Here is a 24,802-nt window from a genome sequence, read left to right on the forward strand (position 1 = left end):
TGTGTTTAATTCATTTGGACCAATTTGGGAATGATGTATGAGTGTTGGTGAACATTAGTCAAAGGGGGGACCACCTGGGGGTAAGGGATGCGCCTGGGCTGGCGGCCGCTCTGGGGAGGCAGCTGGGGTGTCGTCTCAGCAGCCTGCACTAATGGCGGGGAGAGGCAGAAATGACAAAACGATGTACTGAGTGCTGCTAGGAGAGCCGCACTGTGCAAATGAACCAATAAGGAAAACATATGAAGCAGAAATGAAGGAGGTGTTTTCCCTAAATGCTATTGACAGTCCAAAATAGAAAGGAAATTTGAGGTTCCTCTTCTGTGTTTCCTTCCCGGGTACGCTTCTGGGTTTTTCCAAGCCTCCTCCCAAGGAGGCCGAGGAAATGCTTTTTATTTTTGCCTAATGATGACTGAAAAGAGAGAGAGAGAAGAGGGAAAGTGACATTTAAATTGATAATCTTGGGGGGGTATTTAGTTCTCTATCGGAAAGCAGTTAAGAGGGGATTATTATTCTGAAATACATATATTATGCATATTTGGAAGAGAATTTGGAAGGCTTGGTCTATCTAAATTTTTTTTTTTTAATGGCTAGTGAGTGGTGACCCCGCTTTTCATGTAGTAGGTGGTTTATATATATTGATGAGGTGAATAGAAACATTGAACTTCAGAGAATTAACTTTCAGGGCTAAATACTGGTATTTCCCACACCTTAAACTCCTCAGGATGTGTAATGACCTTAGTCTCCCAGTTTTACCCAGGAGTTTGCATTCCCAGGAATTTTGTGATTTAATGTGAAAATTTATGATTTTACTTTTTACTGTGGCTTCTAGATTGTTGGCTTTCCCCGAGGATGTTTTTGGAAGACTTGAACTTCCTTTTATTTCGGAAAGAGCTGATAAAGCCCCTTAATGGGTTGTCTCGCATGGTTCTTTTCTTTTCGGTTTGCGCATTTTCTTCTTTCTTTCCTTTTGTGGACTGGACTGGACTTGGAGACTTGGCTTGTTGAAAGGCTGGAGTGCACGAGGAAGTCGGCAGTGAACCGCCAAGAAATTCATGGTTATGCACTTTCGCCCCCAGTGCCCGTAAATCTAACCATTGGGAACGCTGGGTGTAAATGGAGGTTAAAGCCCTGAGTTTTTTGTTCCTGTAATTGGGGGGTGCAGTTCATCGTATGGGGTTGTGGTGTAAGGTTTGTGTCCATTCCGGGCAAATCTTTTCTCCTAGAGGCAGACCTGTTAGGATTTTACTTCCTGGCGGTCTCCACCTTTCAGCTCAGTTGAAAAATCAATAAGGGGATGATAATAAAAAATTAAGGCTTTACAGTAATGGTTCAACACTGAATTCTGAGAATCTGAATATTCCGATCTCGTTTACCAGTAGAATCTAGTTAAACAGCGTTTTGGGATAATTGAGTCTACTGTTGCCACCAAAACCCACCGGCGCATTTTGCCCTCAGTTTGACCTGCCTGATGGTCGACCTCCAATTCAGAACAAGGAAGTCACGTATTAAGTTGGAACTTCGAGGAAACATTGAGATGTGATTCTGAATTTGAAGGTCTTTGCTCTGAAAGGAGCGTCTCTGGCACTCTGTGAGTTTTCTGGGGGCTCTGTTTGAGTTGGCTTGAAAGCAATTGTCACAGGTACTCCTGAGGGTGGGGTATAGACCACGTGAATTGAGCAGGCAGTGGATAAGGGGATTTCTGGAGATAGACCGCAAAGGAAAAGAAAGCATCCACTTTGTGGGTAGAATGACGTAGAGATGAATCTTTTCAGGGCCCTGGAGGGCTGCTTTCTTGACGCACTTGTTACGTTCTGGTATTATAGCAGAGCCGAAATCTTGCAAGAAACGTGCACAGAGAGGAATTTTTGTCCTTTTGATTAGCTCCTAAGAGGTCATAAATATACAGCAAAAGACCTAAATCAAACAGTAAAATCAAATAGTGAGCTAATGTCAACACTTTAGCTTAAAATAAATGATTTTCTGTAGAATTGGGCTTTATTAATGTATGGAATCTGTAAGACTCAATTCAGAAGTGTTTCAGGATTCACAAAGCTCTGAACTTGATTCTTATCCTTAAAAATCAAAACCAGGGGCGTCTGGGTGGCTCAGTCAGTTGAGCATCTGACGTCGGCTCAGGTCACGATCTCACAGCTTGTGGGTTCGAGCCCCACATGGGGCTCTGTGCTGACAGCTCAGAGCCTGGAGCCTGCTTGGGATTCTGTGTCTCCCTCTCTCTCTCTGCCCCTCCCCTGCGCGCGCGCTCTCTCTCTCTCTCAAAAAATAAATAAACATTGCTCTTCCCGTAAGCGGCCTGAGGTGATCTCTGAAAATGGTTCGCTATTCACTTGACCCGGAAAACCCGACAAAATCATGCAAATCAAGAGGTTCAAATCTTCGTGTTCACTTTAAGAACACACGGGAAACTGCCCAGGCCATCAAGGGTATGCATATCCGAAAAGCCACCAAGTATCTGAAAGATGTCACTTTGCAGAAGCAATGTGTGCCATTCCGACGCTACAATGGTGGAGTTGGTAGGTGTGCCCAGGCCAAACAGTGGGGCTGGACACAGGGTCGGTGGCCCAAAAAGAGTGCCGAATTTTTACTGCACATGCTTAAAAATGCAGAGAGTAATGCTGAACTTAAGGGTTTAGATGTAGATTCTCTGGTCATTGAGCACATCCAGGTGCACAAAGCCCCCAAAATGCGGCGTAGAACTTACAGGGCTCATGGTCGGATTAATCCATACATGAGCTCTCCCTGCCACATTGAGATGATCCTTACTGAAAAAGAGCAGATTGTTCCTAAACCAGAAGAGGAGGTTGCACAGAAGAAAAAGATATCCCAGAAGAAACTGAAGAAACAAAAACTTATGGCCCGGGAGTAAATTCTGCATGAAATACATGCAAATAAAAGTAAAAACAGAAAAAAATAAAATAAAATAAAATAAAATAAAAAAAAAATAAATAAACATTAAAAAAAAATTAAAAATCAAAATCAAACCTCCCCTTTCCGCTCCCCCTGGTTTTCATTTGCTTATTCTGCAATCAGCTTTTATTTCTTAATCATTGCCGAAGAAGCCAAGAGTTTCCCTGTTAATTCTAAAACACTCATTGACCCAGGGTATACAGACATTTTTTTCTTCTTTTTTTTATATATATGGTTTGGTAAGTGCTTTAAAGTTTATTTACTCATTTTGAGAGAGAGAGAGAGAGGAAGGGAGAGAGAGTGGAGGAGGGCCAGAGAGAGGGAGAGGATCCCAGGCTGGCATACTGTCAACGTGGAGTCCGACACGGGGCTCGAACTCCCCAGCCATGAGATCTTGACCCGAGCTGATCTCGGACGTGTAACCAACTGAGCCACCCAGGCGCCCCTGCAGACATTTTTCTTGAAATAGAATCTAGAGGAAGGTTTGGAAATGCTTCTAAACTAGAAGACGTGTTTATCAAACTCCCAGCGTGCTTTATGCACCCTATTTGGTTTTGTGTTTTTTTTCAAAAACTTGTCACTCTTGTCACATTTTCGTCATGGTGAGTGAGAGCAGAGGACCAGCCTCTCCCCATAGAGGACGTGCTTTGTGAAGCCATTTGTTTCTGAAGAATTGGCACTCAGGGCTTGAATTCTCCGGTGAGGAAAAGGCTTCAATAATGTGGTAGGCCTCTTTCCTTGGGAGAGGAACCTTCTCCCACGTCTGCCTCCCCCTGTCCCCAAAAAAACAAAGTCAAAAAAAAAAAAAAAAAAAGAAGAAGCTATGATTTGCTTAGGTCACTTTGCAGTTGGGTTCAATTTGCCAGTTTATCTCCATCAGAAAATAAATGTTGATATCCTTATCGTCCCCCCCAACAAACGTGTTACTCCTGACGTTAGGGTAGTTTAGGAAAAGCACCAAGTCAGTTTCTGTAGATTGGGTTGGGCGCCCCGGGCGTCCCGGACTGATATGTAAGAGCAATAAATTGAGGTTTGCTTGGGGTTTCCTCCTTCCAGCCTTCTTGGGTTTTTGGCCAAGACGTCTTGCAAGACGATCCTCCACAGGCTCCCGGTTTGCCTCGTAGCGAAAGGAGCCCCACGGCGAGTTGTGTGTGGTGGGAACCGAAGGTCTGACACAGACAAAGCGCACACACAAACCCCGTGCCACATGCAAAGCAGCTACGGTTTTGATTTCGGCCTCAGTGGTTCTGTTATCATTTCTTTTTTTCCGTGTGACTGGATTTTTATCTCTGGGTCTGACTTCTGCTTTGGTTCATGGTTTGCGGTTTCCATTTGCCACCTCAGCTCAAGAGTCTGGCTGCTGGGGAGCCAAGAGTGGCCAGGGCTCCTGGCCCATGAAGTGTGAGGAGGGGGGGAGCCCCGGGCATGGCCTTCCCAGAGGGCGTGGAGATTGTCGGGCTCTCGTGGGGCCCGGGATCCCTGGCAAGTTGCCGCAGAGCCATTGTCATCGTTCTTGTCCTGGATCCTCAGCTGTCACACGCTCCCCCACCTGGGGTTTCTTCTCTCTCTTTCTGTGTTACTTACATAATGCCTCTAAGGACTATTTTGGAAACATCTAGACCAACTTGTGATTGATCTTCCTGTTCTGTGTATTTCCCCTGATTCCCCTGCTCTCCTCTCATCTCCTTTGGCAGGAAGTGTTTTTTTTCCTCATTAACTGCTTTCCAGGTCAGAATTTCCCCGTAAAGTCTGAACTTCTCCTTATTCCAGTATCTGAGTTCCATCACTTTTTTTTTTTTCCTTTTACATAACGCTGGAAAGTTTAAATTGGGCAAATTACTTAATTACTCTGTGCCTCCGTTTTCCCATCTGTGAAAAATGGGCTTAATAATGGGATTTGCCTGCTGGGCGGGTTATTGTGAGGTTACATGAGAGAGGGTTAGGGTTAGCTCAGTGGCTGTCGTGGGAGGAAGGCTTAATGGTGTTATACCTGTTACCAACAGGTTGTCCCAGGAAGCCTGTCCACCCCAGGCAAGCGGGGACAGTCGGTCACCCTGACAACACCATTATGCCACTCCTGCCAAGTGGCCAAGTGGCATATATCTTTCCCTGCTTTTCTTTCCCGTCTTCCCTTCCCCCCAAAGTAATCTGGTTTCTTCTGTCAGGGAGCGGGCCGAATCAAGAGGCCAGGGTACTTTTTGAAGAGCGTTGGGGGAGAGAGTTCGTTGTGACATAATTTATCTCCCTGGGGAGGACAGACAAAAAACCTATGGGGGTGACCGGGCTCCGAATTATTCAGCTTCTGATGGGCATGAAATTAGTGACAGCAAGACAGGAATTTGTGGCCTTTTAGCTGTAATGTCTGCTCTCTTCTTTGGTCGAATTTCTATTGCTTAGAACTTCATTAAAAAAAATAGATTTAAAAGGTGTCCTTTTTGGTGTTTGAAAGGCAGAGGGCTGGCTTCTGGCTTGCCGACCTAATAACACTTACTTTTTTCTTTATGAGGGAGTGTCCGCGGGCTGCTGTGGCCAGGCTATTGTTTGTCTGAATTTGTAATAAGCGTGTAACAGCCCCCTCCTCCTCCAATTTGCCTCAAAGACAAGCAGCTAGCGGGTTCCTAGGGCCAAGAGACCTGGGGAACCTGTGATTGGAAGCTTACTGCCCCAGGAAAGCAGCACCCGTGGGAGGAAGGGCCAGGTCTTTGCATTCGTGTCTGTGCCCATCACTCAGGTCTGCTCGCCGGGCCTTCCCGTGGGGCTCTCCTGGGCAGGGAATCAGATCCGTGAGTGGACAGCCAGCTCAGGCCACTTCGCACTTCAACTTGGAGAACTGCGTTGCCGCAAGGAGTTTGTGCGCAATGATTTGTTCTCCGTGGTGGTTAAGAAATGACATTGATTTTCCCAGGTGACTTGACAGCATCCCTAGGGTCTTTATCACCTCCTGGTTCCAGAAGGTGCAATTCAGACCTCCTTCATTTGCAGGAGGATGAATTAAAACACGGTGCTTGGAGTTGGGCCGTTTGTATCGCCATCTCTCTTGAGTTTCTCTGAAGGTAACATGCAAAGGGGTGGAATCAGAAAACAGTTTTTGTCAGTGGACTTTGTTTTTAATGTGTGTTTATTTTAAAAATTTTTAAATGTTTATTTATATTTGAGACACACACACATACACACACACACACACGCACGCGCACATAGGGGAGGGACTGAGAGAGACTGAGACAGAATTCAAAGCAGGCGCCAGGCTCTGAGCCGTCAGCACAGAGCCTGATGCGGGCGGGGCTTGAACCCAGGAACTGTGAGATCATGACCTGAGCTGAAATCGGACTCTCAACCGACAGAGCCACCCAGGTGCCCCTACATAGTTTTGAGAGAGAGAGAGAGAGACATGGCATGAGCAGGGGAGGGACAGAGTGAGGGAGACATAGAATCTGAAGCAGGTGCCAGGCTCCGAGCTGTCCGCACAGAGCCCAGCGCGGGGCTTGAACCCACAACTGCGAGATCATGACCTGAACCAAAGTCTGACGCTTAACCCACCAAGCCACCCAGGTGCCCCTCGTCAATGGACTTCTTTTATCATCACTCCCCTCTTTGGCTTTGGGAGGTGTAAAACAATGAGCAGGTACGACGACATCCCCTCCCTCCTTGAAAAAGAGGACTTGTATTTTAGCCATCTTGGTTGATCAGAAAGCGTTGGTATTTTTGTTGGCATTGGCCAGACCTTTGTAGCTTTGTAGTGGCCTTAGGCTGCGGCAGGTGTTAGCATTTCCCTCCTCTCCACTGCAGTTTGTCACTGGCATTCTGGCTGATGGCATAGCTTTTGGCAAGAGCAGTGCTGTAGCTTTTTAATTGGTTAGTTCCTTAAAGTGACGATTTATTCCACACCTATTAGAAACATCTTAATTTACTTTATCTAATAGTTTTGCCCCCCTTTTAGTCCTCCCCCTTCCCCCCCCATCAAAATTAGCACCACCAGCCAAACTATCTCCCCGAGGCAGCATTTGGTGGGAGGACTTTGGGTATGGCAGTGGGAAAGAATTAATTAAGGTTGAGGAGGAAGCGTAATAATTACTGTTAGGGCCCCAGGAGTTGGGAACACTGCTAGGTCATTCACTCAGTTACCTGCTTGTAGGTAACGTACCCTCTCTGCGTCTCAGTTTGTCCATCCCTGAAATACCTCCACGGGACATACGCGGTGGTGAGACCCATTAGAAGCCACAAAAGTGCTGTTTTATCTGGAGTGAAAAGTTTATGCCGTGACCTGGAGGCGTTCAGGGATGATGGATGGGAGCCCTGACACTGGTGTTAGACATACCTGAGCTCTCAAGTCACACCCTTTTATTGTATGTGGGACCTCGGCCACTTACTTAACCTCCCGAAGTCTCAGTTTTATCTGTAAAATGGGGATACAACCAATCTCAGAGGATTAATAACACAATGGCGAGCACCGGGTACCGAGCTGCAGTGGGTACTTGTATTTAAAGGGGAAGGACGTCTGTAATCTTAGCAGCTTCAGACTGTTGCTGGGCACTGGGTCCCTTTCGCTACTAGTGGAAGGCAAGTGGACAGACTTGGCGGTTGGTTTTGGTTTTATCTTCTCTGGTTAAATTTCTTCCTCTCAGAAACGATAAGAGATGAATCATATTCTACTTGTCTGATATCAAAAATAAAACTAAAATAAACTTCGGGATCCTTCCATGGAAGGAAACGAGTTTGTTGCTACTCGGATTTTAACTCCTATTTTAGCCGTCCCCTCCCCCCAGCCCATGTATAAACACACGCATTGATTTCTTTTTTTCTTGTATTACTACAAGGATCAGTTTCTTCTGGCCTAATTCCAGAAACAACATGCCTGTCTTTTTTCATCGTTGAGGAAAAACAGTCTGAAGGCACCATAATTCCTTAAATTGGATTTCAATTCTTGATCCCCTTATGTTCGGTAAACAGAGTGATCTATGAAACATCATTGTTTAGGAGCAAGAGGCTGGCAGCCTTTTTTTTTTTTTCTTTCCCCCCAGAAGGAAAGGCACTGTGCTGGAACCTCCTGGGGTGAGGCATTGGGTGGAGTTCCCCAGAGGTGAATGCCCACCTTCATTTGGGATGAAGACCTGAATCCCTTTCCAAAAAATGCTAGTGAAAGTTGGGAGGGCTGCCTGTGAGTGAGCAGAGTTTAGCTTGGGAAGAAGCCTGTAGGGGTGTGTGTGTGTGTGTGTGTGTGTGTGTAGTGCTTGTTAACTCCATTAGTGCCATGGGCAGTTGCCACTTGAAAGCCTTGAGTTTCCTATATTCAAATCAAAGGCACCCAGAAAGCAGAGATAAAGGGGACAGTGTGATCTTCAAAGATGAGGGAATAAAAAAGTAGTGGGGAATATTTTCGGGGTAATTCTGCTCCCCCTCTTTTTGCAAAGAAATATGAAGAGTATTGGGTGCTTCCTCTCACTTGGTGGTTAGACTCTGGTCAAGCCATTGCAGTTCTGGAGCACAAGACAGATGAGTTGCAGAAAGCAAACTGGAAATGTCTTGGGCCGCTTCTGAGCTTGCTTGAGGAGTGAGTCAGTGTTTCTCGGGTCCTCTCTTCCTTCTCTCGCCTTTCTTCCTTTCTCTGAGCTAGTTTCGCTCTGAGAGTACAGGCTTGGCACCCACTTACCCAAGAACTGATTAGTTCCTAAAAGAAGCAGTAAGTTGATTGCTTACAGAGATGATGTAAGCTTTGCTCTGGGGTACATCAACTTGGATTTCTCATGCTTTATCTTATAAAGCCTAAATTAACAGCTGGTTTGGTTTGAGTTCTCCGGGATCTGACTAAGGGATTAGAGTCCATTCTCAAGTGAGTCAATCTAGTTTAATTTATTTCAGGTCTATCAAAAAAGATCAATCAAAGCTCTTTTGAAAGTAAAGCTATAATCGGCCTGCACACTTAGAAGTCACTGGTGTTGTACTTGGTGTTTCTCTCTGGTGGAGAAATGCTCGGGCTGTGGTTAAGAGGATGTATCTGAGCATTTTTCTTCGTACCTCCCTTTCTTGAGGCCTCCACACCTCCCTGGGAAGATTTTGAGAACTGGCATGGTCGAGAACTCTGCCCGGGTGGGTGCTGCCCTGACCTCCTGTTCCCTTCTCTTTGGTGATGCTGGATCTCTGGTTTGGAAGTTTCAAGTGCAGCATAATTTAATACCTGGACCTCAGCATTTCAGGTCCAACCCATTTCCCGTCACTGGTTTTGCTCCCAGGCGTTTTCTTGCAGAGATTGGTGGGTGAAGACATGTGCTAGATTCTTTTTCCATTTCTACGTGAATTATGTAGTTTGCAAAGCTAAGGTGAAGCATTGTCAGCTATGGTTGATCTAGGGTTTTTGTGAGCACTAGAAGCTACAACCTGAATTGTCCACTTCTTTTGTGTTTCTACTTAAAAAATACTGAGTATCTACTCGTCGCTAAGAACTCTGCTAGATGTACATGATCGATCAAGAGAAATATCAAGAATAAGGAAATGGTTAAGAGCTTGATTCTAGAGTCAGACCTACCTTTGAATCCTGGCTCTGCTACTTTGTGACTTTGTGTGAGCTTGAGCAAGTGCTTCCCTAATCCTCAGTTTGCTTGTCTGTAAAACGGGCAGAATCAAAATATCTCCTTCAAAGGATTGTTGCGATAATGAAATGAAACGATACTATACCTTTTGTTTTTGTTTTTTTATGAAAAATCACTTTAAGGGAAATACCAGGAAGCTGAAGTGAATTTTTTCCCCCTCCAAAAGCATTACACAGAAACAAATATTTATTTAGGGTCTGTAATGTGTCCCTTGCTCTGGGTGCCTAGGTTCAGTGACATAGTCCCTGGCCTGTAGGAATGGACAGGCTATTGGGAAAAGAAAATACGGAGCATTGGAGGGTGTCCAGAACTGTGAGTCCCTCTGTCCTATGTGCCACTCACCTTGGTCCAAGGGATGCTTTTTGTCTTCCATTTGACTGAATGAAAATGTGGTGGGTCACTCTATGTCTGCCTTCCATCAATGGTTCCTGTAGGCTCCTCACCCCCTACGACTCTCAGCTTACTCCTGGTCCACTAGCTTTGACCCTTAGTGTTATCACTGATGCAAACGTGAGTCTAGCCTCAGTTGTTCTAGCTATGGAACAGGGCTGGCATCATTCCATGGAGTGTGTGTTAAGGATGGGGAATACCTCATTTTTCATTTTTAAGGTACTCGTGTGGGTCTCTTGTCTCGTGAGTGTGGGGACTTAATGCTTTGATTTCTAGCATTGTTGCTCCAGAAAGGGACCTTGATGCTAGTAGCAAAAGAAAAAAGAATAGGTGTTTGTTGAGCTCTCGCTATGTGCCACTTTCTAGAACATTCTATAGATTTGTAAACTTCAAGGTCACAGCAACTTTCTGTACCATCCCCATTATACAGCTGAGGAAACTGAAGAAAGTTAGGGAACTTGCCCAAGGGTGTGTGGCTGGTCAGTGGCTGCTCTGGGGTTTGAGTCTGGGCTTTGCCTGATGCTAGGGCCCTGTCATGCTCTAAGGTTCTGTATTGACATGGAAACAGGGAGGTTGCTGTGGGGAATCTAGTTGGGTTTCTCTTTGAAAATTCTAACCTGGCCTTTGTTGGCCAATCAGAATCCTTTTGCAATGAGTAATTGGATGTGGGTGCCTGTGCCTCCCTCCGAAAGGAAAACGTGTTTTTCCTTCCACGGTCCAGGTCCAGCATGTGTGTGGATCTGGGCCGCTCTGGAATTTCTGCCTGGCACGAATGACTGAGGCCTTGCTTACGAACCGGTAAGGGTGCCTTATCAGGCCGCACACCTGACACCGGGGAGGATTCAGGAACGTCATAACGTGTGGCTCTCCTTCGAAACCTTTCCTTCCTGTCCCTGCCTCTGGGGTTAACCATTAAAAAAAAAAAAAAAAAAAATAGCCACAGCACTTTTAGAAAGTGGCATGCTGGCTTCCTCTGTCCTCGGAACTGCCTTGATTCATATTCCTCTTTACTCTTACTGGAATAGAAAGAAAAAAAAATCTGATAGTCAATGCTAATAATCGTGGCATGTAATGTAATTGGAAGTGTTTCATTGCCGTGCTCACGAGAGTTTCCGGCTTCGTCTTCGGGCTTGGATGTAGCACTGGTCTTGCCTTGAGTGTCTTGTGCAAGCCTTTGATGCAGGTAGACCATATTATAAATAGGCGCGTTGCTATGGTGAAGACAGAACTCCTTGCTTGCTGTGGGTAACCTTTTCTACCTTCTCGGACAGTGTTTTAAAACACAGCAGCATGATAGCATTTCGTTTAATTTGAACCAAGGTGGGGTAGACGAATCGGTGAGGTTGAGGTTTAAAATTGTTTTGAGATGATGGTTGGCGGGGGGGGGGGGGGGCGGTTTCTGCTCACCTGGTGCTGTGGGATATTTTGCAGATTGGGCGCTCTCATTATTTATTTAGGGATATGTTTTCTAATGGATGGGGTGGGGGATGGCGGTGGGCAGAAGGCTGGGCTCTTTTCTCTTCCCCCTCCTTCCTTCCCTGAGCATTTCTGCGAATTTGTTGGCTTTGATGCCCAGCAGCTCATGCAGTGAAATGAAGGTTCAGGTTGGCATGATGCAGAAATGATTATTCCTGGTAGTGTGCTCCTATTACTGTTAATAATATAAAGACAATTGCCTGTCTCTCAAGACTCCTGCACACGGCTCACAGATGGTTATGGATGGAGTCACCCACATAGTGATGGGGGACGGGAGCGTTTTATTAGTGGTTATCCTGCGGATCCCCAGGGTGTAACTCAGATGAGACGTGGATTTATTATTATTTTTTTTCCTGTTGCTTGAAAGGGTACCTTTTAATTAAATCCATCAAATGTCAGTGCAGCTCAGGTTTGTAAAACTTACTTTCCCCCACCTTTTCCCTGCCATACATCCCCATCCCTTAAATTTTGGGGCGGGTGCACACTCAGGATCTGAAAGGATGTGAAAAATGAACTTGTCAGCCTCCTACGCTTCTTTTCTGTGTCCAGGTCTGTTCCAAAATCACCTCTAAAACGGGAATAATAGTCCTTACTCGTCTCAGTGGATAGTTTCAAGCACCAAAGGGGACAAAGTTTGACGGAAGCCCTCTGGGGGAAAACGGTGTTTTTTAGATAGGCTTTAAATTTGAGACTGTTCACTGGCTTTTGGTCCAGGGTCTGAATCTCGTATTTTTATAGCTCAAAGCTGCCTTTCTCTTCAAGGTGAGCTCTGTGGCCTTCCTCAGGAACGCTCAGGTTCTGGATTCCTTCCTGCCAGGTAGAGAGTGCGTGCCAAATTGGGGATCCCAGAGCTGTGGCCACCTTGGCTAATCTGAGCCCCCAGTGGGGACTCACTTTTCCTCTCTGGGAAGTGCTACAGAGATCTTGCTAGTGGGGTACACATCTTGTATGCAGTGTGAGGATGTAACTCAGGCTCCTAGATGGTTCAGAAGGCAGGAAACGCCTCCTCCAGGGTAAGAGGAACCACAGGGCGAGTCTTCCCCATTGCCATACCCCTGGAGGGATGGCTGGGTGGTTCCCGTCACCCAGCCACGGCTGAATTAAATCTGGAGCAGAGGCGGGAGGCCATTCTCCTGGTGAAGGCCCCTGGTCAGGCTGTTCTGCCACAGCCAACTTCCCCTTTGTGCTTGTTAAGAGGAGAGGCTTGCTGCAGTCACCTGGCCTCTGGCTCTCTGCTTCCTGGCCCCGTGCTTGGAAGCCTACGGATGCTGCCTCTGATTCCCGAGGACACCTCACCATGAGGGTGGAGCGAGTCACGCGACAGAGGTGGTTGGCAGGGCCGCGGAGGCTGGCATTGTGCCGAAAGCGGGGCTGCAGGCAGACCTCAGGATGGGATGGTCTGTGTATTTATTTAGAAGTATTTCTAGAGGGTAACCTCACCGGCTGAAAAGCGTGTCTGAACAAGAGCCCCGTTGTTCCTTGGAGCCCTGTCGCCCCGGCAGGATGCAGGCTCGGGAGGCCTGTGGGTCAGGCCTTGGATGCAAGGGAGCTGTGAGGCCTGGTGGGCGGGGCCCACCTCCCTCCTGGCCGCCAAGACCAGGGAAAGGCTGCCCGTCCCTCCCCTCGGGCGGTGCGATTGGGCAACCTGGAGACCAGAGAATGCGTGGATTCCATTCCGCACACCGCCCTCGCCTCCTCTCTCCCCAGCCCTGGGAGGGAAGTATGCCCTCCGGGAGACACCCAAACCCGACAAAGAGACCTTTGTTGGAGCTGGAGGTGAGAATCTGTGGGCGTTGGGATTCCTGGGTTCGAGTTCCCGCTCCCTGCCAATCGCCCGGGCGCTGGACTAACATTTCTGGAATCAAAAGAAGTGCGGCCTGCCCAGCAAGGCCTATGGGAGCTTGACGCTGCTGGGCGCTAAGATTGCGTTGTCTTTGCCAAAGGCTTTGAGCGCCTGGGAGGAGAGAGGGAATCCCAGGACGAGGATGGGAGGTGCTTGGAGCATCTCGAGCAGGGCTCCAGGCTTCTGTTCTGGCCCCTGGAGGCCTCGCCTTAACAATAAACTTCTGAGTTGGTCCCTTTCTGAGGTCCTGGAATAAAGTGTTACTTTGTTACATTTTTAGTGGTTCCCAGACTTTTCCTGATCAGGGAACCCTTAACCCTGTTAAAAACTCAGATTCATCAGGTGTCCCCTCCCCACCCTATTTAGTGAATCAGGATCTTCTGGATCTTACTTACACACTTGTAAAAATGGCTTTTGCCATGTATTGTCTCCTGCTTACCGCCCTGCATTGGGCCGCAAACCCAGATTGTGAGGTTCCCCTGGGCACACCGGGACCTGGAGCGGTCTGTAGGCCGTCCCACTGAGCGCTTAGCACATGGCGCTGGCACATGGGTGTAGTCCCCGAGAAGAAGCCTGGCAAAAATCACACTTACTGCTTCTCAAGCTGTTGTGAGTAAAACCTCAGACTCTTTTTGAAAGTAAGAGCTCTGCTGAGGCATTTACAAACCATACGAGTCTCTTATTTAAAGCGTACAGTTTAGTGATTTTTAGTATTATTTCCAGAGTCGTGTGATCATCAACACTCCCTAATTCCAGAACGTTTTCGCCGCACCCAGAAGAAACCCTAGACCCATTAGCCATCACTCTGCACTTTGCCTTCCCCTGAGCTCCTGGCAGATGCTGTAGATGCCTATTCTTGACATCTCATACAAATGGAATTGTAAAATATGTGGCCTTTTGTGTCGGGCCTCTCACTTAACATGATGTTTTCAAGGTTCGTCCGTGTTTTAGCATGTGCTAATTCTTCATGCCTCATTCTGACCAAATATTATTCCATTGTGTGGCTATCCCACATTAACGTTTAATCATCCACGGGTTTTTGTGTGGGCCCTGTTTTCATTGATCCTGAATGCACGCCAGCGAGTGGAATTGCTGAGTCATATGATAACTCTGTGTTTAACTTTCTGAGGGACTGCCAGACTGAAAACCTTGGATTCTGTGACCTGCCAGTTGTGTTGGGCAAGGCAGCAAAATGTGACTTTTCTTTTGCCCGTGACCGTGTAAAGATCGCCTGTTAAAAAAGCAGCCACGTTAAATTTCCTTCCGTTCCTTGTTGTTAGGGATCGGATGGACACCCATCAGTTACGTTGCTGTCGCCCAGGGCTTCTTGACGCTGGCCACCGGATACAGCCACCCGGGAGCCATTGAAGCCTCATCCCTAGGCCAGTTACATCAGAGTCTCTAGCTTCTGGAGTTTCCGCCTGACTTTTCACGAGTCGATGCTGCCTATTTCTCTCCTCCTTTTCCCCAGGGGTGAGAAGAAAAGGCAGAGGTGGGGCTGTTGGTCATGCTGATCAGCAAGAACGTAAGAAGATCCCAAAGCTCTCGTGGGAGGGACCCCGGGCTGCTCGGTGTGGGTACAGCTGGGAGCCTGGGACTTGGCCAGGTGAGAAGTGAGGCTTGTGGCTGGGGGACTGGAAGAGAATCCCCCACTCCAGGCAGTCCCCCAGTTAGGCTGTCGGGTTTTTTTCAAGCTGAAGCACGTGATTACCCACAGAGGCACTTTCTGAGACATTCGTTGGTGCCCCGACAGTGGCTGGAGTTTGGTTGTCGTTCTGTGGTGGTTTTCCTGCCTCAGTCCTGGGGGCGTGAGCGAGCACCCCCTCTCCTGGCTGGCTCCCCCTTTCGCTGCAGGGAGCACCCCTGACCAGGGATGGGGAGTCCTCTGTCGGCGCTGGATTTTCACTCAGTACCAGTGAGACCTTGGGTGCATCGCCGCCTGCCAGGCAGCTCAGAAGGAGGGGCTGATCTAGACAGACCTTTCCCCCGTGCTGTTCTGTGGTTCCCTTTGTCTTCCCCTAAACCCATGGCAGCCTGGTGTTTTGGTTAAATTGGCTTACATACCACTTCCCTCAGAGATTCCCGCTCTGAAACCCTCCCCCCCCTTCAGAGATAAGCTGTTTTGCCCCTGTCTACCCCTTGGTGTCCTTCAGCGTGGGATCACGCGCACCCTGGCATCTTTCTTTGGCTGTCCCCTCCTTCACCTGGATGTTAGCTCCATGAGGTGGGGATCATCTGTTCGTGGCTTCACCTTCACTGTCTAGTGGCTCCAGAAATATCTGGGATTAAGCAGATGTGTTACTGGATCTTCACGTAAAAGTCTACGGGGATGTGTGTAGCTTTGAGCCTCTAGGAGCTGAGATTCTTATTTTTTCCCCCATTTGATGAATTATATTGAAGAAGAATTAATAATGGCTAACATTTATTGAAAGCCTTGTGCACAGCATGGGGCTAAGGGCTTTATATTATTCTCTCGTTTAACACTTCATAGCAATCCTGTGAAGTAGGCATTACGTTTACAGACATTCTCATTTTACAGATTAGGAAGCAGACCAGTGAGAGGTGCAACCTGGATTAGGACCCTGGCCCGCCTGGTTTCAGAGCCCATAATACTCTGCTGTCCCCAGTGGGTGAATCAGCAAATAAAAAATGACATGTAGGGAGGCGGCTGGTGACCCTTCTGGATATGGCAGCCAAAATGATGTGGACCCCCTGGCAAAGGTACCCGTTACGGCCCCAAGAAGAAGATTCTGCTTTCGGTGATTCCCAGGGTGATCCTGCTTTGGTTTTTGCCTGAAGCCCAGAAAAGGGGCAATATGGTGGTCCGCGTGCCCAAGATATTAAATAAAGGAGGCAGCTCTGTGGTCGGAGCCAACGAGTCAGGACACGGAGGGACGCCCAGGCTCCAAAAGGTTGTTCTCGTTGCTGACCGCCACCCAAGACCATCTAGGGGGAGGCCCGTGGTGGAGACTGCAGTGTTCACTAGTGATCTTTATCTAGGAAGGCCAGGAGGCCACGATTGCCCCCCTCTCTCCTTTCTGGGGAGCACTGGGCTTTCCGGCCAGCACTTAGCAGGTGGGAAGCCAGCCTGCCGATGTATAGTACACTGAGTTAGACCTTTCTAGCTGAAAAGGGTCAGGAGACGGTTGCAGTTGACGTCGTTGTTTTCGGATCAGGGAACTGAGAGGGGGTGAAGGTCACAGCTTCTTTGAGACTGAGCCGGAGCTGGGGTCTGGGGTTCTAGAGGTGGAAATTTCTGCAGATTTGGAGGCTGTTACAAGGCCATTCTCTCTTCTGAGACTGTGGGGAGACCCCGTATTCCTGAGAGATGTTGGAAAATTTAGCTTGGGGGAAGATAAAACAGAAAAAGGTGAGGTTCATGCTCTGCCATGATTGTGGGGAGTGATGGTGAGGAGGTGAGCTGAATTCCAAGTGGTTCCAAGGAATTTAGTGAGGCTCCTGCTCAGGTATCCTTTTCCTCAAAGGATAGCAAAGCAGTGGGTTTCCGAAGAGATCTTGAAAAATGTTTGCTTTGAGGTTTGTAGTGAAGTGAAACGGTTAATTGGGTCATTTCCTCTCCTTCTCCCACTACTGGGGTGACTGAAGCTACTAGAAGTCTTTGAGAATCAGCTACGGCTGGTAGAATATTTAGCTTGGAGCCCACCTGAACCTGGCTGTGGGGAGTGGGGTAGGTTGGTGTAGACAGACCACAGGCCCATTAGCATTTGAAAAAGCAAGCGGGAAAACTATGTGTTGATTTGAGTCATGCTACTTTGTCTTGAAATTTCCAATAACGTTAAGGGAGGATTTGAAAGGTTTGTTCATCCAAAGGGCAGTGGGTTGAAGGCTGAGAGCCTGAGGCTGCATGCAGGGTTTGCTGTGACAGGACACTGATGCCATCTGTTGATTGTCACTTCGCTGTCACCCAGAGGCCAAAAAGGAGCAAGAGGGCTGTGGGCCTTTAGGGAAGAGGGATGTAGGGCTGCCCCCTTTGGGGGAAAGCTTGACGCTCCTGTCCTCAGGGAAGAGCCAGTCAGGGACCCGGTGGTGAAATGGTTGCCCTTGCAGAGAGTGTCTGGTCTCAACACTGCGTCCCGCCTCTGGGGATTTCCTTGTCAGGCCCGGGATCAAGCGGAACAAGATTCCATATTGGTTTTCTTTCCATTGAGTCTCAAGAGTCATACTGAGTTCCAGCCCCTTACCTCATGAATTCAATTAAAAAAATTTTTTTTTGTAATGTTTGTTTATTTTTGAGAGAGAGACAGAGAGAGAGAGAGAGAGTGATTGGAGAGATAGTGTGAGTGGGGGAGGGGCAGAGAGACAGAGAGACACAGAATCCGAAGCAGGCTCCAGGCTCTGAGCCATCAGCACAGAGCCCAACGCGGGGCTCGAACCCATAAACTGTGAGATTGTGACCTGAGCTGAAGTCGCACGCTTAAGTGACTGAGCCACCCAGGCACCCCACATACCTCATGGATTCCAGTGCTGCTCTCGGAGGTCGGGGGTGCCCTCTTTGGCTGAGCAACTTGATCCGTGACCTTGTATTGTAATCTAATGATAACCTGGCTGGCGTGCTCCCCATGCGTGCTTGTTCCGACTTCCTGTGGCTTGCAGCCCCCTACAGAGGAGACGGCTCATCAGTTGCCTTTGACAGTTAATAGAAGGGGGGAGGGTTTGATGACGTTCCTGATTTACTCTAGAAGATGTGGAGAGCGTGATGGGGGATGAGATGAAGTATGGGAATAGCCGTGACCTGAGACCCCAGAGCCCAGGTTCTGTTCTTCCTTAGTTACTTTCTGGTTGTACAAACCAGGACCTTGCTTCTGGACCTATTTGTAAACTGAGTTGGACTGGAGCAAACATGCCAGGTTTTTCACATAAGACATCCCCCTTTTTTAGGTGTACCTGGGTTTCATTGGAGGGTAGCATCTGAGAAAGGAAAAGGGGGGAAAGCAGGATTGAGCAGGGGCTGGCATCAGATGGTAGTGCAAATGTGATAAAGTCTCTTCTGGCCCAAAGAATGAGAAGACCCATTTTAAATGGTGAATATTGCACAAACTCTTCCCTGCATCAGAACTTAAAACAGCTGTTATTTGCTGAGTGGTTCCCAGGCTCAGTGCCTTATAGACATTCTGCAATTTAATTGTAGTGTGAGGCACGCTCCTTTCCGGGGGAGGGGACACTGGCAACAGGAAAGGCAAGTGACTTGTTCAAAATCACACAGCAAGGAAGGGGTTAGAAAGCCTGAGCACCCAGCTGCTACATCTGCCCCCATCAGTGTACATTTTGACTCTGGGTATTTGCTGACTGGGGGCCGTACACAGCCAAAGTCTAAGAATCTGGTAACGCTTTTGCCTGGCTTTGTATTTTCATTAGTCATCACCACAGCTACATCCAATGAAGAGACTGTGTTCAGAGGTTATTTTCCCACGTCTACTCTGTCAGTATAGCTTGGAGATGGATTGGGGCCCTCTGAAGTCATGCTGTGCCTTCACCAGGCTTTCTCTGTTTGCGTTGGGTTTATGGTTTTATTTTCCTTTTTTGCTGCTGGAGGACCCTGAGTGTCCGGGCCTATGTAACAGACTAATTGAAATGATCCCCTTTTGTCTGTATTTCAAGTGGCTGAATGGGCAACTGGTCCATGACTTGGTCTCCCCATCCCTGGCTCGTGGGAGAGGCAGGCAGGTCCCTAGGTGTTGCTCCTGAAGCAGTCTGTGTGCTGCTGATGTCTTTCTTTTTTTTTTAAATGCTTATTTATTTTTAAGAGAGAGAGAGAGAGAGACAGAGTGTGAGCAGGGGAGGGGCAGAGAGAGAGGGAGACACGGAATCCGAAGCAGGCTCCAGGCTCCCAGCTGTCAGCACGGAGCCTGACGCGGGGCTCGAACTCACAAACCGTGAGATCATGACCTGAGCCGAAGTCGGACGCTCAACCGACTGAGCCACCCAGGCGCCCCTGCTGATGTTTTTCTGGTGGGCTTCTGAGTCCCTGTTAGTATCTCGTGCTGTCTTAGCTTGGTGTCTTCCTTCTTGGGAGCTCTCGGCCTTTTACAGGCACCATCTCCGTTGGCTTTGTGGGAGGAGGAGGAGGGGAGTTCCTCTGAGGAATTTGCACACAGGTAAATGGGGTTGCTGGTTAATTCTCATGGTCTGGATGAGAAATATAATACACTGAAATTTCAGTTATTCATCACAGAAGTAAGGCATGTTAGAAAGTGATCTTGGCCTTAGGATTTCCTGCTAGTAGGACTTGCTTGTCCGCTGGCTAGCGGATGTTGCTTATTGATCTCAGAAACTTTGGTGACCCTGGGAAAGCCGATACCATTTGTAGTCTTGTTTATACATACCTCTGTCTACCTTGTGTTAAACTGGGGAGATATGCAGACTGGGTTCAGGAGACCCAGGGCCTAGTCCTGGATGTCTCGACTTCTCCAGAGCCCATTTTTCTCTTCTGTGAGATAAAGTAGGGAGCAGCCTATCAGCATACATGTTCTCTCGCATGCTAGCCCTGGGAGTTTCCTCCACACGGACTGGGGCCAAGTGGTTCCAGGGGATTCCACATAAGCAGTCACCTCTTGGAGAGTTCAGATGCTCACTGGAAGGTCTGAGAGGCCTTCAGGTAGGGAGAAGCAGGACAGCCGTTTGGAGGGCTGAGTAGTGCACACTGGGGAATGTGGGGTTACAGGGTGCTTGAGCAGCTCTTCCAGATCTCAGACGAGTCCCATTCCACACTGCTTTTCTTCATCTGTGACAGGTCACAGGCATCTGCTCAGCCGAAAGATGGCCCCCACGTTGGGAACACAGCTGTGGTAGAGAGGGACCGTTGTACTAATAGCCTTCTGGGAGCTCACGGCCCAGGGCGCATGGCCACCAGGCTCTGGAGGGAGGAAGGAAAGTTGAGACCGGCCTGGACAGGGTCGTGAGTCTGTTGGCGAGTACAAGTACGTGTATGAGAGGGAGTGGGTCGCAGTCTGGCCAAGCGTCCTGTTTTCAGAGGTGAGCAGTCTTTAGGTCCGGACGGGCAAGTTGACTTGCCTAAGATCATGCAGCTAGCCAGCGGCCCGTATTTGATGACTGACTCAGAACAGGGCACCAGAGTGATTTAATCTGTCAAATAGTGCTAGATGATGTCTTTTCTGGACAGTGTAAGCAATGATATTTGCTCAGGATGGCCTTTGGCAGTACTTTCGTTGTCCTGTTATTGGCAAGCCATCTTTTGGGCCCGGAGGGGAGGGCAGCAAATCCTAGTTCTGGTAGAAGGTTCTGAATACATGAGCACATCACATGGGCCGAGCACATCACATGGGCACCTCGGCCCGTGTGATCAATGGCTGAAAATGTACTGCATTGCCTTTTGGTTGGACAAGCACCTTAATTTTTCTGTTTCTGGGTATTTCATGTGATTTGTCTCCTCCAAATTCCCTCTCTGTTCTCTGCCTCCGCCCCTTAGCCCTCCACTGAGCCAGTAAGCCATAGCCTCTAAGGATTCTCCTTCATCTTTAACTATGTGCGAACTGGGTTTTGACAAACGCGATTTAACTGGGTATTTTTGGAAGGCTGTGAAGGAACGCGGCACACTCCGGAGGGCAGGCCTGGAGTCAGGAATGTTTCTTGCAACCTGTGCATACGGTGTGGGCATGCCTTCCTCAGCCTGCCCTTAGCTGGGGAGGAACGTGCCGGCTGGGAGGGCACGGGAGCCATGGAAGGTTTCAGAACTCCAGGTTCTCCTGTCTTTGGATGGTTTGTATGAAAGTGAGGCCTGAAAGTTTTATCACCACTGCTACAGGTGAAAGACTTTCATTTGGCTGTGCTGGTCCAACAAAGACTATTTTATTTATGTGTTTCCAAGCCCTTAAAAATTCTTTTAGGGCACATCAGTGGGGAGTTAATAGAAACTTTGAAATAAGAAAAATGCCTGCAGGGTAAGTAGAACCCCAGCCAGCCGGCTCTGAGCTGTGTGCTGTTAGCTGGTAGGTTGGTTCTCAGAGAAGCGGCTGGTAGACAGGTTACTGAGCCACAGCTGTTCTCTCCAGTGCCTTCGTTTTCAGTGATTGAGTTTTTTTTGTTTTTTTTTTCTTTTCCTTCCTTTAGTGCAGAGGGAGGACTATAAACTTTTCTCTGGGCATGTCAGGTCCTGGATGGGTCTTCCAACCTTTCTAGTTGTGTCACAGAGAAAGCTGGGAGGGATGTGTGTGTGTGTGTGTGTGTGTGTGTAAGAGATGGCCCGTGTCTCCTCTTCCTTCCCTCTCAATTGTGAACCAAGTCACCCTCAGTGATACTAGTTGTTAATAAGAAGGGAGTTTTTATTGTCTTCTGAGTGTTGAGTTTAAAGTTAAACAGAAGAGGTGTGAATCTAAGCCAGGCATCGCTCGGATTGTTTGTTTTCCTGCAAAGTAATTTCCTAAAGAATTAAAAACGCCTTTGTAACACGACACTGCATCGTTTCTGTTTATTGGAGTAGGTGGGAGGTGCTTTGGGGTCTGAACCCAGCTGCTTAGAGGTGAGGAGACTTGAGGCAATCCCAGCATCTTTCTGGGCCTCAGTTTCTTCATCTGTAAAATGGCATGACGATACCTGCAGTTGTGGATGGTTAGAAGGGATCTAACCCTTCTAGAATGGGATGACAGGTGGCATCCCCCCGACTCCTGTTTGCAGGAAGAAAAAGCTGTGACTTAGGAGACCTGCCAGTTTTCTTCAGCTTTGTATAGGTCTGGGACTTTATCAAGGTGGCAGACTTTAGACCCAGATGTTTTCGGTTCAGTTAACTCGTCCTTGAGCACTTGTCCTGTGCTACACCAGCTGGCCACCAAGGCAGCTGGCTGGGGACTTGGCTTCTCTGTCATTCCTTGGGGCTGCTGGGTCCAAATCGTTTTGCTCAGTGGTTTTCAAATGGAGGTGAGACTGCTCCCCAGGGGGTATTTGGCCGCTTCTGGAGACTTGTAGGATTGTCACTTCTTGGGGATTGCTACTGGCATCTAGTGGGCAGAGACCAAGGATGCTGCTGAACACCTTCCAATACGGAAGACAGACCCCACAACAAACAGTGATCCAGCCCAAGGTGTCAGAGGTGCCGAGGTTGAGAAACCCTGGTTGAATGTCTGAGGGGTGTGTGTGTGTGTGTGTGTGTGTGTCTGTGTCTGTGTGTGTGTGTCTGTGTTTGTGTTTCCTGTTCTGTGTTTGGTAAAGGAAACTTACACATGCTGCCCCAATGATCACTGTGGCGAATGCCCATCTGTGTCCCAGTCCTGGTGTTGGTGGATGGGAGTGTCAAGATTTAAGTAGGCCCATGAATAGCCTTTGGACCCAATAGGAAAAAGAACTTAATTTTATTTATTTAGAGGTTCTGTCAAATTGTTTCCACTTATGTTTTGAGAGTTTCTCTTCCAAAAAAAAAGAAAAAAATACCATAAACCACAAAAGGAAATAAAAATCACATTATCCCTCCACTTTTTCTTGGAAGGGGTCGCATTGAAGAACTCAGGATTCTTCACCTCTTCAGATGTAACTGCTTTCAGCAATTTGATAGGTCTATAAATTTTGCTCTTCTTATGCATCTTATTTCGTATGTATGTGAATTATATTTTTGTATATGTGAATATATTCTTATACGTATGATTATGTAATATATTCATATGTGTATATGTATGAATAAGTGCAGAAAAATTGATTTCGGAATCTCTAACCATCAGAGACTTATGTAATAAGCAGAGGCAGCCCTGATTATGTATATGGGCGAGCATTTGCGAACAGTGTCTCCTTTGTGTAGCACACAAAACAAGCTTTTCTTTAACATTGGACGGGCAAGTAGGCCTTCTCCAATAAGGGCCTCTCTCTATCCCTCCCACCTTTGAGCAAACATTATTTATTGTGGCTGATGTGTGATCAGGTCTTGATTTGGGGCTTCCTTTTGATGCACTGTCTTTGTGGGATCTCACCCACGTGCCCCTAGAGACCCTTCAGCTGCCAGCAGCTTTGTCTGTCAACCACCCATGTGGTGCCAGTAGCATCTGCTTTGTGGTGAGCTGTCCCCAGAGCCCCAGCGTGGCCTGGGGATGGTCTCCATGATTGGCCTTGGATGTCTCCTGGAGCCACTTTTGGGCTCAGAAATAATGGCTGGGCTCTGTTCTGCCCCTCCCCCCCCCCCACCCCCTTTCCCAGCCTGAACCATTTTTAGCTTTGTTTCCAGTTGACTTTACCAAATGTTTTATGGACAAGCAGGGGAGGGGGGAAGGAACTCGTCTAAGGTAACCTACTTTGTGCCAGCCACTCAGCTCAGTCATTGTTCCTTCTCCAACCCTTTGAGGCCAGGAGATGGGATTCTCGATGAACAGGTGAGGAAACTGATTGTGGCTTCTGTTAGGGAACTTGTCGGAGGTTCCCCAGGCAGCAAGTCAAGTGTCAATGCCAGGATTTGACTCAAGTTCCTAGACCCCCTGTGGCGGTAGACCGCCACTCTTAGATGGCTCTGGGCTTGATGGTGGCAGCTGCAGCCGGAGTCTGTGTGTACCCCCATAGGCCACAGGGGCCCGGGACACGTGCCTTCTGGGTGGGGGACGCAGGAATGGGCCCGTCCAGAGACACCTCAGGTGTCCTTGGCTGAAAGAATGAAGCGAAGCCTGGAATTGGTAAAATTCTTCACAGTTTGAAGAAACTGAGTCAGAGAGAGGGGAAATTGATTGCCCAAGAACAATCAGTTAGTTGGGACTTCATGAAGGGGGAGAGACTTCTGGGGTCCCTCCCATGAGAGCATGGGGAGTGCCAGGGCCCGGGGAAGGCTCTGGGGTGGGGTGCTGTTAGGGTGGGAGTCCAGTGGGAGCCTCTGTGGTGGGAAAGTCGGGGGAGTCGTGGAGGGGAGGAGGGAGGATACACCAGACGGTGTCCTGGGCCGCCCAGACTTCAGATGAACCCCCGCGGTGTCGTAGGGAACCGTGAGGATGCTGCGGGTGAGTGCGGAATGAGAGTTTAAACCGATTCATTAGCCGGTCTTCCCCTCAGACAATGTGTGCAGTGCGGGCAGTGGTCCTTCATAGTCCTTTGAGACCGAGAGACTCCTGGGGTCCAGATATGTCACAAATCAGAGATTGGATAGGAAGACTTAGCAGAGGATTTCTTGTCTGGAATTGGGATGGCCTCTTTCTTCTCCCAGCTGTGACTCACCATGTTTTCAGGCAATTAACACTGCCTTCCCCACACACTGACTGGACGTGGGCTTCTGGGCGTGGGTCTTGCACAACTCCGTTTTCAAACCCTCTTTTTGATCCCTGGCCATGTCTTCCTGTGTAAACCTCCATCCATAGTCATGGCAGTTCAGGGGAATGGGGGCCTTTGTTTTATGATGCTGCTCAGACGCTGGGCACATTACCTGGCACCTAGCACGCATTGGGCCAAACATGAATGAATGAATGAACGAATGAATGAATGAATGCTGAGTGCTTAAGGCAGTCTAGACTGCCAAGCCGTTGGAGCGTTTTGATGGCGCATTGTGCGTGTGTGAGCGGTAGGACTGTTCTGTCCAGTTAGCTTGTGTCAGGTTTTGCCGGGAGGAAGGTTGGTTCTCCGGAGCGGGGGGGGGGGGGGGGGGGGGGGG

At 48.3% G+C, this 24,802-nt stretch overlaps 2 protein-coding genes across 16 annotated transcripts in view; both read left to right on the forward strand.

Moving 5' to 3' along the window:
* The window catches only part of TCF7L2 (transcription factor 7 like 2), a 176,059-nt gene that overhangs the window by 24,939 nt on the left and 126,318 nt on the right, over window positions 1-24,802 (forward strand). The gene's annotated exons all lie outside the window — the stretch shown is intronic.
* LOC125932982 (60S ribosomal protein L17-like) lies at window positions 2,276-2,945 on the forward strand. The gene has a single exon (XM_049645787.1). The coding sequence runs from the start codon at window positions 2,330-2,332 to the stop codon at window positions 2,882-2,884; it is 555 nt and encodes a 184-aa protein (XP_049501744.1). The 5' UTR covers window positions 2,276-2,329; the 3' UTR covers window positions 2,885-2,945.

Source organism: Panthera uncia, chromosome D2, assembly GCF_023721935.1.
Source record: "Panthera uncia isolate 11264 chromosome D2, Puncia_PCG_1.0, whole genome shotgun sequence".
NCBI classification, from domain to species: Eukaryota; Metazoa; Chordata; class Mammalia; order Carnivora; family Felidae; genus Panthera; species Panthera uncia.